This window comes from Cervus canadensis, chromosome 12 (genome assembly GCF_019320065.1).
Source record: "Cervus canadensis isolate Bull #8, Minnesota chromosome 12, ASM1932006v1, whole genome shotgun sequence".
Classification (NCBI taxonomy): Eukaryota; Metazoa; Chordata; class Mammalia; order Artiodactyla; family Cervidae; genus Cervus; species Cervus canadensis.
Genome location: NC_057397.1, coordinates 69,794,570 through 69,806,980, shown reverse-complemented (window position 1 = coordinate 69,806,980; position 12,411 = coordinate 69,794,570). Strand labels below are relative to the sequence as shown.

Sequence of the window (12,411 nt, the reverse complement as noted above, 5' to 3'; positions counted from 1 at the left end):
AGTTAGGCTTCAGCAGTACAAGAACCAAGAACTTCCCAGATGTACAAGCTGGGTTTAGAAAAGGCAGAAGAACCAGAGATCAAACTGCCAACATTCACTGGATCATAGAGAAAGCAAAGGAATTCCAGGAAAACATCTACTTTTGTTTCATTGATTATGCTAAAGCCTTTGACTATGTGGATCACAACAAACTGTGGAAACTGTTAAAGAGATGGGAATACCAGATCACCTTACCTATCTCCTGAGAAATCTGTATGTGTTTCAAAAAACAACCAGACATTAGAACCAGATACGAACAACTGACTGGTTCAAAAGTGGGAAAGGAGTACAAGGCTGTATACTGTCACCCTGCTTATTTAACTTCCATGCAGAATACATCATGCAAAATGTCAAGCTGGATGAATCACAAGCTGGAATCAAGATTGCCAGGAGAAATATTAACAACCTCAGATATGCAGATGATACCACTCTAATGGTAGAAAGCAAAGAGGAACGAAAGAGCCTCTTGATGAGGGTGAAAGAGGAGAGTGAGAAAGCTGGCTTGGAACTCAACATTCAAAAATATAAGATCAAGGCATCCAAACCCATCCTTTCATGGCAAATGGAGAAAAAGTGGAAGCAGTGACAGACTTTATTTTCTTAGGCTCCAAAAGCACTGTGGATGTTGACTGCAGCCATGAAATTAAAAGACGCTTGCTCCTTGGAAGGAAAGGTATGACAGAACTAGGCAGTGTATTATTGCAAAGCAGAGACATCACTTTGCCGACAAAGGTCTACATAGTCAAAGCTACAGTTTCTCTAGTAGTAATGTAGGGATGGGAGGGTTGGACCCTAAAGAAGGCTGAGCACCAAAGAATTGATACTTTTGAATTATAGTGCTGGAGAAGATTCTTGTGAGTTCCTTGGACTGCAAAATCAAACCAGTCAACCTGAAAGGAAATCAATCCTGAATATTCATTGGAAGGACTGATGCTGAAACTGCAATACTTTGGCCACCTGATGTGAAGAGCTAACTCACTGGAAAAGACCCTGATGCTGGGAAAGATGGAAAGGAAAGGAGAAGGGGATGGGAGAAGATGATATGGTTAGATAGCATCACTGAGTCAATGGACATGAATTTGAGCAAACTCTGTGAGGCAGTGAAAGACAGGGGAGGATGGCATGCTGCAGTCTATGCGGTTGCAAAGAGTCAGACATGACTTAGCAACTTAACAATGACAACAACAAAAATCACTCAGTAAATGTTCAAGTAAATATACATATGGTCTACTTCATTTGAGTTTCTCAGTCACTAACGCAAACAGTAAAATACTGAAATAGAAACTTCAAACCTCAAAATAAACAAATAACACCAGTACCACTGCAAAAACATATTTAATTTTGCTAACATTTAAAGAAAACAGTTCTATAAAATGAAAAGTCTCCAAAACTCTCTCTTACATATACACCAAGGTAATCTTTTGTGACTTCAATTCCCTTACTGTCAGCAAACGAAATAGTGACTTACCAGGTTGGTTACAGAAAAGTTAGAGGTTAATGTAGCATGATTTCGACTGATCGATTGATCATTTTCAATTAGAATGCCACAGTTTTTTCTTCCAACGATGTACTCAACACCAGTCAAAAGTCTGTATGGTTCTAAGAGATTTTTTTAAAAAGTAAATTTACAGATACACATAAACATAAACATGTAATTAGACATAGGTATGGCAAATATTTAAATATTTTTATTTTGCTATTTAAATGCTAACAACCAACTTTATGTAAATCAAACATGTTTTCTATTAAAGCTTCACTGAAGGAGGCAAATCTAAACAGAATGCTCTACCACTTTGCTAAAGAGAAAATAATTTTGAAAATTGTCAGTGTTTGCCCAAATTAACTTTTAATTTAAATTAAATTAACATTTAATGCATCACCAAACAAAATCAAAATACTGTTTGGCGCTTGATAAACAAATTCAAAATTTCATCAGAAAAATATAATGTGAAAAACTGTCAAGAAAAATGTAATTATTAGGGGAACTTTCTCTACCAGGTGGCAAAATATCCCACAAAGTGAGAGCAGTTAAAAAGTATGGTATCGCATGAACAGTAAATAATATAGATCACTGCAAGAAAACTCCAAACCAGGTTCAAGTGCATAATTTGGGGTATTTTTTTTACGTTAAAGGTAACTTTTAGAACAATGGGACAGGGTTATTAAAAAATTTTGTAAATCACAAATTTTTGGTGGAACGGCATATATGTTGAAGACTAGCAGAGTTTAGTCTGGGACCACTGGAGTGGTAGGGTAATTAGAGCAGTTAAATTAGACAAGTAGAAAAGAGTCCAGGTAAGCCCTGACCAGACTTGGATTATACTTTGTCAAACAGATTTTTAACCTAGAGTGGAGTCTCAACAAAAAACTTTTGCGGTTGCTTTAGTCACACCTTCCCTAGAAGGATGGCACCCCATAGCTTCCACTACATTCTGAAAAGAGTTCAAGATCCTCTGAAAGGTAAAAATGCTACCCATTGGCACTAGGGGCATTTTCCTTACGCGAACTCAAAAAGCCAGCCACAAGCTACAAATGTTCCTGGAAACTTGTCCATCACAGTTTATGTCCTATCTCTGCAATGCTCCAAATCCACAAAGCGCCTCATCTTTGAGTCTTTGTAATATTACTTACAGTATTATTACAGGCTTTATTTTCCTTACCGTTCGTTTGGGCCTCTCCATACGGCCTTACACTGCCGGTCCATTTAGCTTCTACAGAGATCTTTTTTTTTCAATCACAATGTAAACTTCCTGAGGGCTAGACCAATCATAGGCTACACCCGCTTAGCTACCAACTAATTAAGTGCTTACACGTTCTAGGCAACCAATTTACATGCAATTTCCATCTTCCTTGCTAGAAATGCAAAAGAGGAAAAAACAAAAGCAAAAAACTTTCTGTTGTTCTGATGACCAAAAGGTTAAAAAAAAAAAAAAAAGCTTGGAAACAAAACTGAAACTGTTTTCCCGTTGCTGCCATTGACACAAGTCATCTCCGTGGCTCCCAACAAAAATAAACGACGTGCTCGCCAAGGTCCTGGAGCCTCTGTCAATGTATTCTGAGCGTTTCCTCAAAAGCTTGAAAACACGAGCTGTCACAACAGGGTACCCGGCCAAGGCTCAATGGAGCGCATCATCGAAACACGGCTGCGAGCCGGGCCCGCCAGGTGGGGCTGGCCGACCTGACTGAAAGGACCCGGGAGGTCACTGAGCGGCCCAGCGTCCCACGCCTATCCCACCCGCCAGGCCAAAGCCCGGTTCGCAAGCACCGCAGCCCCCGCCTAGAAGACCGCGCGGGCCCTCACGCAGTCTTCGCACCGGTTCCCGCCACCTCTCAGCGCGCGACCGGAGGCAGCGCGGGAAGGCGGCGGAAGAGGCGACGACGGACCGGAAGTGCGCTCCGCAAACCCCTCGCCCGCCGCAGCTGCTCTCGAGAAATCGGGCCCCCGCGTTTCCACCTTTTGTCCTTACCTCGGGCAGGGCCCGCGGCCGGGACCAGCTTCCACATGGGGCTAGGTCCCCCAGAGTCCGGCCAACGTTCGGCAGCTGAACCACTGCTAACAGGCGGGCGCGGCGGAGACTGTGACGTGCGCGCTCCGGAAGCCCGGAGAGCCGGAAGCCGCGCCCGCCTAGGAAAGGGTAGGGACAGACAAGAGAGTGACATTGGCACTTGGTTGCCACCCGGTGGTTAGGAAAGGAATGGCCGCTCTGTAGCTAAACGTGCTGTCTAGGATCCCATTTTAAGGTCTTCAGGGAATCCACACGATTATCGATTTTTTTTTTTCCTGCTTGTGAATGTAAGTTACTTTAAAAATCAGTTTCAAAGCCATCCCAAGAGACTTTCTAATTAAAGATATTAACGTGGTGACCAGTTATGTAGTTCCCTACTTTTGCAATTTCTTAAGTTGCAGTCACTCCTTGATACGGATCCTAATGATGATGGTCATTATGGTGAATATAAGAATTTCACCCAAAATAAACTCATTATTTTTACTCTTCTTCAAGCACGAGTCAACTTCTCCTAACTTGTCTGCTTCTTAATGTTGTTCTTTCTTCTGCTCATGTTCATGGCTTGATGCTCAGTCCCATTCAACTCTTTGCAACCCCATGAACTGTATGTAGCCCTCCAGGTTCCTCTATCCATGGAATTTTCCAGGCAAGAATATTGGAGTGGGTTGACATTTCCTACTCCAAAGGATCTTTCCAACCCAGGAATCAACCAGTGTGTCTTGATGTTGTAGCCAGCTCCCCAAATTCTGTAATACTAGTCTGAACAAAGGAAAAGAAAGATACAATCAAAGTTAACCCGTGATTCCTATGCCTTAAGCCTAGGTAGTTAACAGTGCACAATTATCCATAGGCCTGTGGCCATACCCCAATAAGCATAATAGAATTTATGATTCTATTCGGTTACACAAATAATTAGGGTATTGTTTTAGACTATGGAGAGTCTAGGTATGAACTCTGGGGCTCTTCCTTCTGGGGGGGGGGGAGGTCTGGTTTTCCAGTTGGTATGCCGTTTCCACAGATACTGGGCATATAGCTCAAAGTCCACAGTCCAGCCCAAGATGGAGTCCTGCTTTCAAGATGGAGCATGTTCTGTCTGTTTCCTCCTTAATTCCCCCTTCTTGATGCTCTTAATTCATAGTATGAGCATCATTCATAGGGATATATTATACCCTGGCTCTCTGCCAATTTGGGAGAGTGACACCAACCTTTGGGTTACAAAGTTCATAATACATTATAAAATGTAGGGCCCACAAAGCGGAACTATAGCAATGGTGAATATAGTTTTCCACAAATCACCCTTCACCCGAGATAGGACTGAAGTCCAGAAAGGAATGTTTTCATTTGACATTGCTTTTACCTGGGTTTTCGTGTCATCTAAAGCAGCTGATACATTGCCAGATAAATCAGGAATATACACACAACGTTCAACTTTAATTATAGCACAGGTCCCTCTTTGTGCTGATACCGGCAAGTCCTTGTAGCAGCAGTTGATTGTAGAGCTTCATCTCTTCTTCTTTTTTAAGATGATCTTGGTTTCATGGGGATCAGTGGGGTCCTTTTGTGTAGAACATTTGGCGTCCTCCAGGTCTGCGTGGTTTGCTCTTTTCACCCTCATGTGGTGGATCCAGGAAGTGATACCTGCAACTTAGTAGGGGTGGTTAGAACAACAGTATATGGACTGTTCCAATGTGGAGTCAAGGAGGCTCCACATTGTTTCCATTGTTTCCATTCCTTGACCCACACCTGATCATCAGGCACAAATTCATGAATCTGTTCCCCAAGGGGGAACGGCACCCTTTCTTGTACAAACTTAGTTACCTGATTTATTACCTTACCCAGTTGTTCCATCTGCTGTGAAATCTCATCTCCCCTTACGAGAGGCAAATTTGTTGATATCTGTTTTGTTATGGGAGGGGGCTTCCCATACACAATTTTGTATGGAGAATAGCCATGGGACGGTGGGGTCATCCTGAGTCTGAACAGAGCCATCAGAAGCAAGTCCACCCAGAGCAGCCAGTCTCTGTGATCCATTTGGAGAGTGTCTCTTTATGTGTCCTGTTGGTTCATTCCACCATCCCAGAACTCTGGGGCCTATATGCAATGTGCAGTTTCCATTTGATGTTTTAAGTTTTGCTTACTTGTTGTACTAAGTCAGCTGCAAAAGCCGGGCAATTGTCCGATCCAATGCTGGTAGGAAATCCAAATCTGGGAACTATCTCCCTAAGCAGGCACCGGACTACTTCTGATGCCCTTTCAGTCCGGGAAGGAAAAGCTTCTACCCATCCCGAGAACGTACATACCATGACCAGCAGGTAAGGGTAGTGTCGGTGAGGTTTCATTTCAGTGAAGTCCACTTCCAGGTGTTCAAAGGGCAGCGTGCCTTTTACCTGAATCCCTGGAGGTTTCTGTCTGTGCCGAGAGCCAACATTGACCTGTGAGCAGGCAGTGCAGCCCTGAGATTCTGTCCTGCATAGGGAAGAGAAGTGGGGACCCAAGAAATATTTTCAAATTAGCTCTTCCAGTTTATCATGGCCTAGGTGGGTTGCTTGGTGAGTTTGGCTCACCAGAGTGGGTGCCAGCTCCTCTGGTACCAATAATTTGCCACTTGGCAATTCCCACCATCCCTTTTCAGTCTCAATGGCCCCTTCCGCTTTGGCTAGTTGGTTTTGGGCTTCAGCGTATTTTGGAGAGTCTGGCATTAGTTCAGGCCATTAGTTCTGCCAATACGAAAGCTTTAATAGGGGCTTCACTTGTCACCCCCAAGCCCTCAGCTGCTTGTTTAGTGGTCTTATCTACCAGTCTGTTTCCCCAAGCCTGGGAGGCATCTTTTTTTTTAATGTCCTTGGCAGTGTATGACTGCGACCCTTTCTGGTTCCCAGGCAGCATCTAATAGGGTCAGAATTTCTTCCTTATTTTTATTATCTTTTTCACTAGCTGTCAGAAGGCCTCTCTCCTTATACAGAGCCCCCTGTACATGTAATGTGGAAAGCATGCCTGGAGTCTGTGTAAACGTTTGTCTTCTTACCATTTGACAGCTGGAGGGCCAGGACTAGAGCATATAGTTTGGCCCGTTGAGCAGACCAGTGTGATGGCAGAAAGCTAGCCTCAGCGATGGTTTCTTCCATGACCACTGCGTATCCTGACAGTCATTGTCCTCGTTTCACCAGGCTGAGGCCATTGGTGTACAGGACCCAATCTGGGTCCAGGATTGGCTGGTCTCTCAAGTCAGGTCTGCTGGCGTAAACTTCTTCTAGGATTTCCTGGTGCTCATTTGAGTGCCCACCTTCTCTCACAGAAAGGAGAGTGGCCAGATTCAGGACCTGACAAAGCTCAGCAGTAACATGGGGTAATAGTCCCTGGTACTGAGTAATGTCAACAGGATGTCAACAGCCATGTATGTAGGTCCCCTCGCAGGAGAGTGTTGATCTCATGCGGGACTTTTACAATCAAATCTTGGCCCAGAGTCAGCTTGGTTGCCTCCTGGACCAGTAAGGCAACCGCAGCAACTGCCTGTAAGCATCTCGGCCACCCAGTGGCAACATTGTTCAGCCAATTTGAGAGCTAAGCCTCGGGTCTGTCCCATGTCCTCATAGTCTGGGACAACACGCCCATGGCCACCTTGTCCTTTTCAGTCACGGAGAGTTAAGGGATTAGCAAGGCCTGGCAGGCCCAAGAGGAGTGCTGACGTAATTGTATAGGGTTTCATCTGTCTACAATGCGGGAGACCCGGGTTCGATCCTGGGTTGGGAAGATCCCCTGGAGAAGGAAATGGCAATCCACTCCAGTACTCTTGCCTGGAAAATCCCATGGACAGGGGAGCCTGGTAGGCTACAGTCCATGGGTTCGCAAAGAGTCGGACATGACTGAGTGACTTCACTTTCTTTTGAGTACTATTACCACTGGAACTTGTTGTTTTGTAAGCCTGGAGGGATTGTCTTCCGCCCAGATCTCAGGGAATTGTTGAGTTAACACTCTCTCTCTCGACTGTCGAGCCCATCTAGTTTCCCTTCCAGGAGATCCTGCAACCTCCATTCATCTTGAGGGGTTACCGAGAGGGAGAGTAAATAGTTGGTTGAGCTTATTTAACTTATATGCAGAATACATCATGAGAAACGCTGGGCTGGAGGAAGCACAAGCCGGAATCAAGATTGTCAGGAGAAATATCAATAACCTCAGATATGCAGATGACACCACCCTTATGGAAGAAAGTGAAGAACTAAAGAGCCTCTTGATGAAAGTGAAAGAGGAGAGAGGAAAAGTTGGCTTAAATCTCAACATTCAGAAAACTAAGATCATGGCATCTGGTCCCATCACTTCATGGCAAATAGGTGGGGAAACAGTGGAAACAGTGGTTGACTTTATTTTGGGGGGCTCCAAAATCACTGCAGATGGTGATTGCAGCCATGAAAATAAAAGATGCTTACTCCTTGGAAGGAAAGTTATGACCAACCTAGACAGCATATTAAAAAGCAGAGACATTACTTTGCCAACAAAGGTCCGTCTAGTCAAGGCTATGGTTTTCCCAGTGGTCATGTATGGATGTGAGAGTTGGACTATAAGGCAAGCTGAGCACTGAAGAATTGATGCTTTTGAACTCTGGTGTTGGAGAAGACTCTTGAGAGTCCCTTGGACTGCAAGGAGATCCAACCAGTCCATCCTAAAGAAGCAGTCCTGGGTGTTCCTTGGAAGGACTGATGCTGAAGTTGAAACTCCAATACTTTGGCCACCTGATGTGAAGAGCTGACTCATTTGAAAAGACCCTGATGCTGGGAAAGATTGAGGGCAGGAGGAGAAGGGGACGACAGAGGATGAGATGGTTGGATGGCATCACCAACTCAGTGGACATGGGTTTGGGTAGACTCCGGCAGTTGGTGATGGAAAGGGAGGCCTGGCGTGCTGCGGTTCATGGGGTCGCAAAGAGTCAGACACGAGTGAGCAACTGAACTGAACTGAACTGAGCCCACTCGAAGAGTGAGTCTTTTGGGGGGAGGGGGGAAGGTCACTTGTGCCCCCAATTTAGATAGCAAATCTCTTTCCAACAAAGGGAGTGGGCATTCAGGGATGTACAAAAATTCATGAATCACTTGGTGCTCCCCCATCTGACATTTTCGGGGTAGGCTTGAGACACAAAGCCTGCATTTATCACCATCTGAGACCCAGCGGCCTCTGGATCTATTGGCATATAAAGTCTACAGGCCTCACACAACCGTAGAACTCAGAGGGTGATTCCGTTTCCCTTTGAATCACTTCGGAGAGTTTTGCCATACTCATGGGTTTCCGGGCCCCTCTCTCGAGGCCTTGTAAAATAGCCGCCCGATGTCTCTCCGGTGACCCCTCCCTTCCTCTGTGTCACAGTCCCAGTTGGGGCTCTCATCGGGGGTGGCTAGTTCTGCCCACCTCTGCGGGTTTGCAGTCCCCTCGGTGCCATTTCTCTGAACCGTTTTCAGAGCTCAGTTAGGATCCTGTGTCTTTCCTCAGGGCTGAAAAGGGAGACTAGTAGTTGGATTATGTCATCCCATGTAGGGCAGTGGGTTTGAAAAACAGTCTCCATTAGCCTAATCATGGCTTGTGGCTCCCCCGAGTACTGTGGAGCATACTCTCTGCCAGTTTAATGCATCCGTAGAGGAAAATGGCTGGTGATAATAGGCTACAGGGGGCTGATGGTAGTGCCCACATGCGTCCTGAACCGGAGGATGTTGTGGCTCTCTGAGGGGCATCTGGAGTGGGGTTCTTTCCCCCTGCTCCTTGGTGGAGTGCAGCCTCTGACTAATTCCCTGTGTTTTCTTCCCCCTTCCCATCAGTACTCACCGGGAGAGGTGGACACAATCTAGGAGGTCCAGCTGAGGTGGAATCCCAGGGGTGTTGACCATAGGTCTCCATCGCTGGGATCGGAGCCTGCTGAAACGGTGGCTCTATGATCTCCGGGACGGCTGGCAGAGGAGCGGCGGCCGCTGCAGGAACTTCACCTGGCCTGGATCAGGCGTTAAGGCGGCCTCAGGTCCTGGCAGAGAACTGGGCAGCGGGCGTGTCATCATCCAGTATGGGGGAAGGGGCAGGTCATCCCCGTCTATATCCTGTAGAATTTCTTTTTTATCATCAGTCAATTTTCATGTCATTAATATTTTTCTCTTTCCCTTCTGGATACAGAACCTCATCCAAGGAGGAGGATCTTGAGCTAACCCTAGCCATGAGTCAATATATGGATATTGATCCGGGTGTCCTGGCTCTACTGTGACTACTGTATAGACTGCTTCCTCTATTTTTAAGTTCATGGTGTCCTCTGGTGGCCATCCTACTCCTATAGGGGGCCATTCGATTTCACAGAGTATGTGGAGGCAGTTAGGCATCATCTTTACCCCATAGTCTCTTCCAAGTCTCTTCTTTAAATTTTTAATCATGCACTCCAATTCAGTTGCCTTAGACTAATTTCCTCCCATCTTGTTTACCTGCTCGGACCGTCTTCTACTTTTCCTTTTTGTTCTGTCTACGAAGTTCTCAGTACCCTATGTACTTCTGATATTTCCACTCAATGCAACACTTAAATTGCCATTCTATCGCCTTCCTAATTGGGGTGAGAAGACCCTTACCTCCCAGATCCCAGAGGGAGAAGGGGGATTGGCGTGTCTTCATCTGCCAGTTAGTATGGCCGAACCAGAACACCACATGGTCCGAGACTGTTTCTCCCTTAACTTTGAAAGTCCATTCTGCCTTGGTGGGCTTGATCAGGTGCAGATGAAAACACAGATGGGTTAAATATCCCACGTCCCAGGCCATCTCCAGAAAAGCCAATTCGTACTCACTTATGTATCCCCCTCCTTCTAGCCTGACAATTCCGAGAGGGTCAAGAGTTTCACAGCAGATGGGACACTTCCTTGGGGAGGGCAGAGTACGAGCACACGAAGACCAAGTTTCTTCTCCTAACAACCCCCTGGCGATTGCTTGGTAATAATTTTCCCCAAGACGGCATGGACACCACCTCCTAATGACCTTCACAAATTTCCTTAAGCCCTAACATGCTCGTCGACCTGCGTGCTAAGCAATAGCTGCCACCTGCCTATTCCAGGCTCCTGTGAGTCCATGCCCCTTCTAGTCTCTCCCAGGGGGGTGATCAGGCCCCCTCTTCCACCCTTCCCAGTGGGTTCCTCCTCCCCTGCTGCCGTCCACCACCTACTAACGTGAAAGGTCCGGGCATTGAGAAACAGAATCCTTCCAGAAGGGCAAGGCACCTTCCCCCCTCTAGAAGATTCAAGCCACAAGGCCTTGGAGTAGTCCCAAATGGGACTTTTCTCCTCAAAGTGAGGAGTTTCCCAGCTAATGCACCAAATGTTGTAGTTATGAGTTCTGGGAAACAAACTCACTCAGAAGGACAATGCAGATAGTGGAGTGCAGTTTGTTATACCAGCGGGCCCAAGGCAGAGTCTCCTCTTAGCCAAGGATTCTGACCAGTTTTTGTGAAAACTTTATACAAAGGAACAAAGGAAAAGAAAGATATAATCAAAGTTAACCCGTGATTCATATGCCTTAAGCCTAAGTAGTTAACAGTGGACAATTATCAATAGGCCTGTGGTCATACCCCAATAAGCATAATAGAATTCATGATTCTATTCGGTTGCACAGATAATTAGGGTATTTTTTTAGATGGAGAGTCTAGGTACGAACCCTGGGGCTCTTCCTTCTGGGGGGCCTGATTTTCCAGTTGGTATGTCGTTTCCATAGATACTGGGCATATAGCTCAAAGTCCACGGTCTGGCCCAAGATAGAGTCCTGCTTTCAAGATGGAGCCCGTTCTGTCTGTTTCCTCCTGCATTGGCAGCCGGATTATTTACCACTGTTATAGCCACACGTTCCGGGAAACAAACTCACTCAGAAGGACAATGCAAATAGTGGAGTGCAGTTTATTACACCGGCAGGCCCAAGGCAGAGTCTCCTCTTAGCCAAGGACCCCGACCAGCATTTGTGAAAATCTTTTATACCCCATGTATACGTGTCCCAACCCACCACCCCAAATTCCTTGAGACTTACAAAGGAAGGGTAAATACAATCCCAATAACCCCGTCATTCATGTGTTATGTGTTCAAACAGTTAATAACCAATAAGCCCGCGGTTACATTCCAACCAGTTAATAACCGATAAGCCTGTGGTTACATTCCGATAGAGACAGAAAAAAATGTATGACCTGTCCGGAGGCAGGGGTCATTAGAGTATGTTTTCTCTCAGGCGAGGAGTAACCTGGATATGATCTTCAAGACTGCCCTGCCCAGAGGGGTCTTATCCTTCTGTTGCCGTTTCCGTAGGAACGAAGCACAGAGTTCAGAGTCCACTGGAGAGGCGGCCGAGCATGGTCAGCACGGACAGGCCTGAGATGGAGTCCAGGCCCTATGAGTTCCTTCTTCACCACTGCTCCACCTGGGAAGCTCTGTCACCTAGTAAGGAGGTAAATACTGGGGAGTCGCCCATCCTGTCCATTCCTACTTGCACCCTGCTAGTGCAAGCTCTTCTCTTAATACTCCTGCCTTGCCTGCTAAGTTGCTTCAGTCAAGTCCAACTCTTTACAACTCTATGGACTGTAGCCCTCCAGGGGAAAAGTTATTGCTGAACCACGAAAGAGGCCAGGATTTTGGCCTCTAGAGAAGAATTCAAACCCGGGGCCAGAGACAAGGCTTGATCACTCAGAGCTTTTGTGTAATAAAGTTATATTAAAGTATAAAAGAGATACAGAAAGCTTCTGACATAGGCATCAGAAGGGGGCAGAATGAGTGCCCCCCCTGCCAGTCTTTAGCCAGATGTTATATAGCTACTAGTAGCCTGCTAATTAGAGAGAGGAAATGTCTCAAAGCTTGGAGAATGGCACCAGGCCCCTCACCCA

At 46.0% G+C, this 12,411-nt stretch overlaps 1 protein-coding gene across 3 annotated transcripts in view; it reads right to left on the bottom strand.

Moving 5' to 3' along the window:
* The window catches only part of NBN (nibrin), a 56,995-nt gene extending 53,294 nt beyond the window's left edge, over positions 1-3,701 (bottom strand). Inside the window, exons 1-3 of one of the 3 annotated variants that reach the window (XM_043483187.1) lie at positions 3,507-3,636; positions 2,700-2,892; positions 1,508-1,638 (exon numbers count right to left, since the gene is read on the bottom strand). Coding sequence is in view for 1 of the 3 variants with exons in the window: in XM_043483185.1 (XP_043339120.1) it covers positions 1,508-1,638; positions 3,507-3,699 (324 nt within the window). In the remaining 2 variants the exon portion in view is untranslated. Of the gene's footprint in view, positions 1-1,507; positions 1,639-2,699; positions 3,414-3,506 lie in introns of those variants that run through there. The other 2 variants (XM_043483185.1, XM_043483186.1) reach the window with 2 other exon arrangements.
* Positions 3,702-12,411: the final 8,710 nt, after the last annotated feature.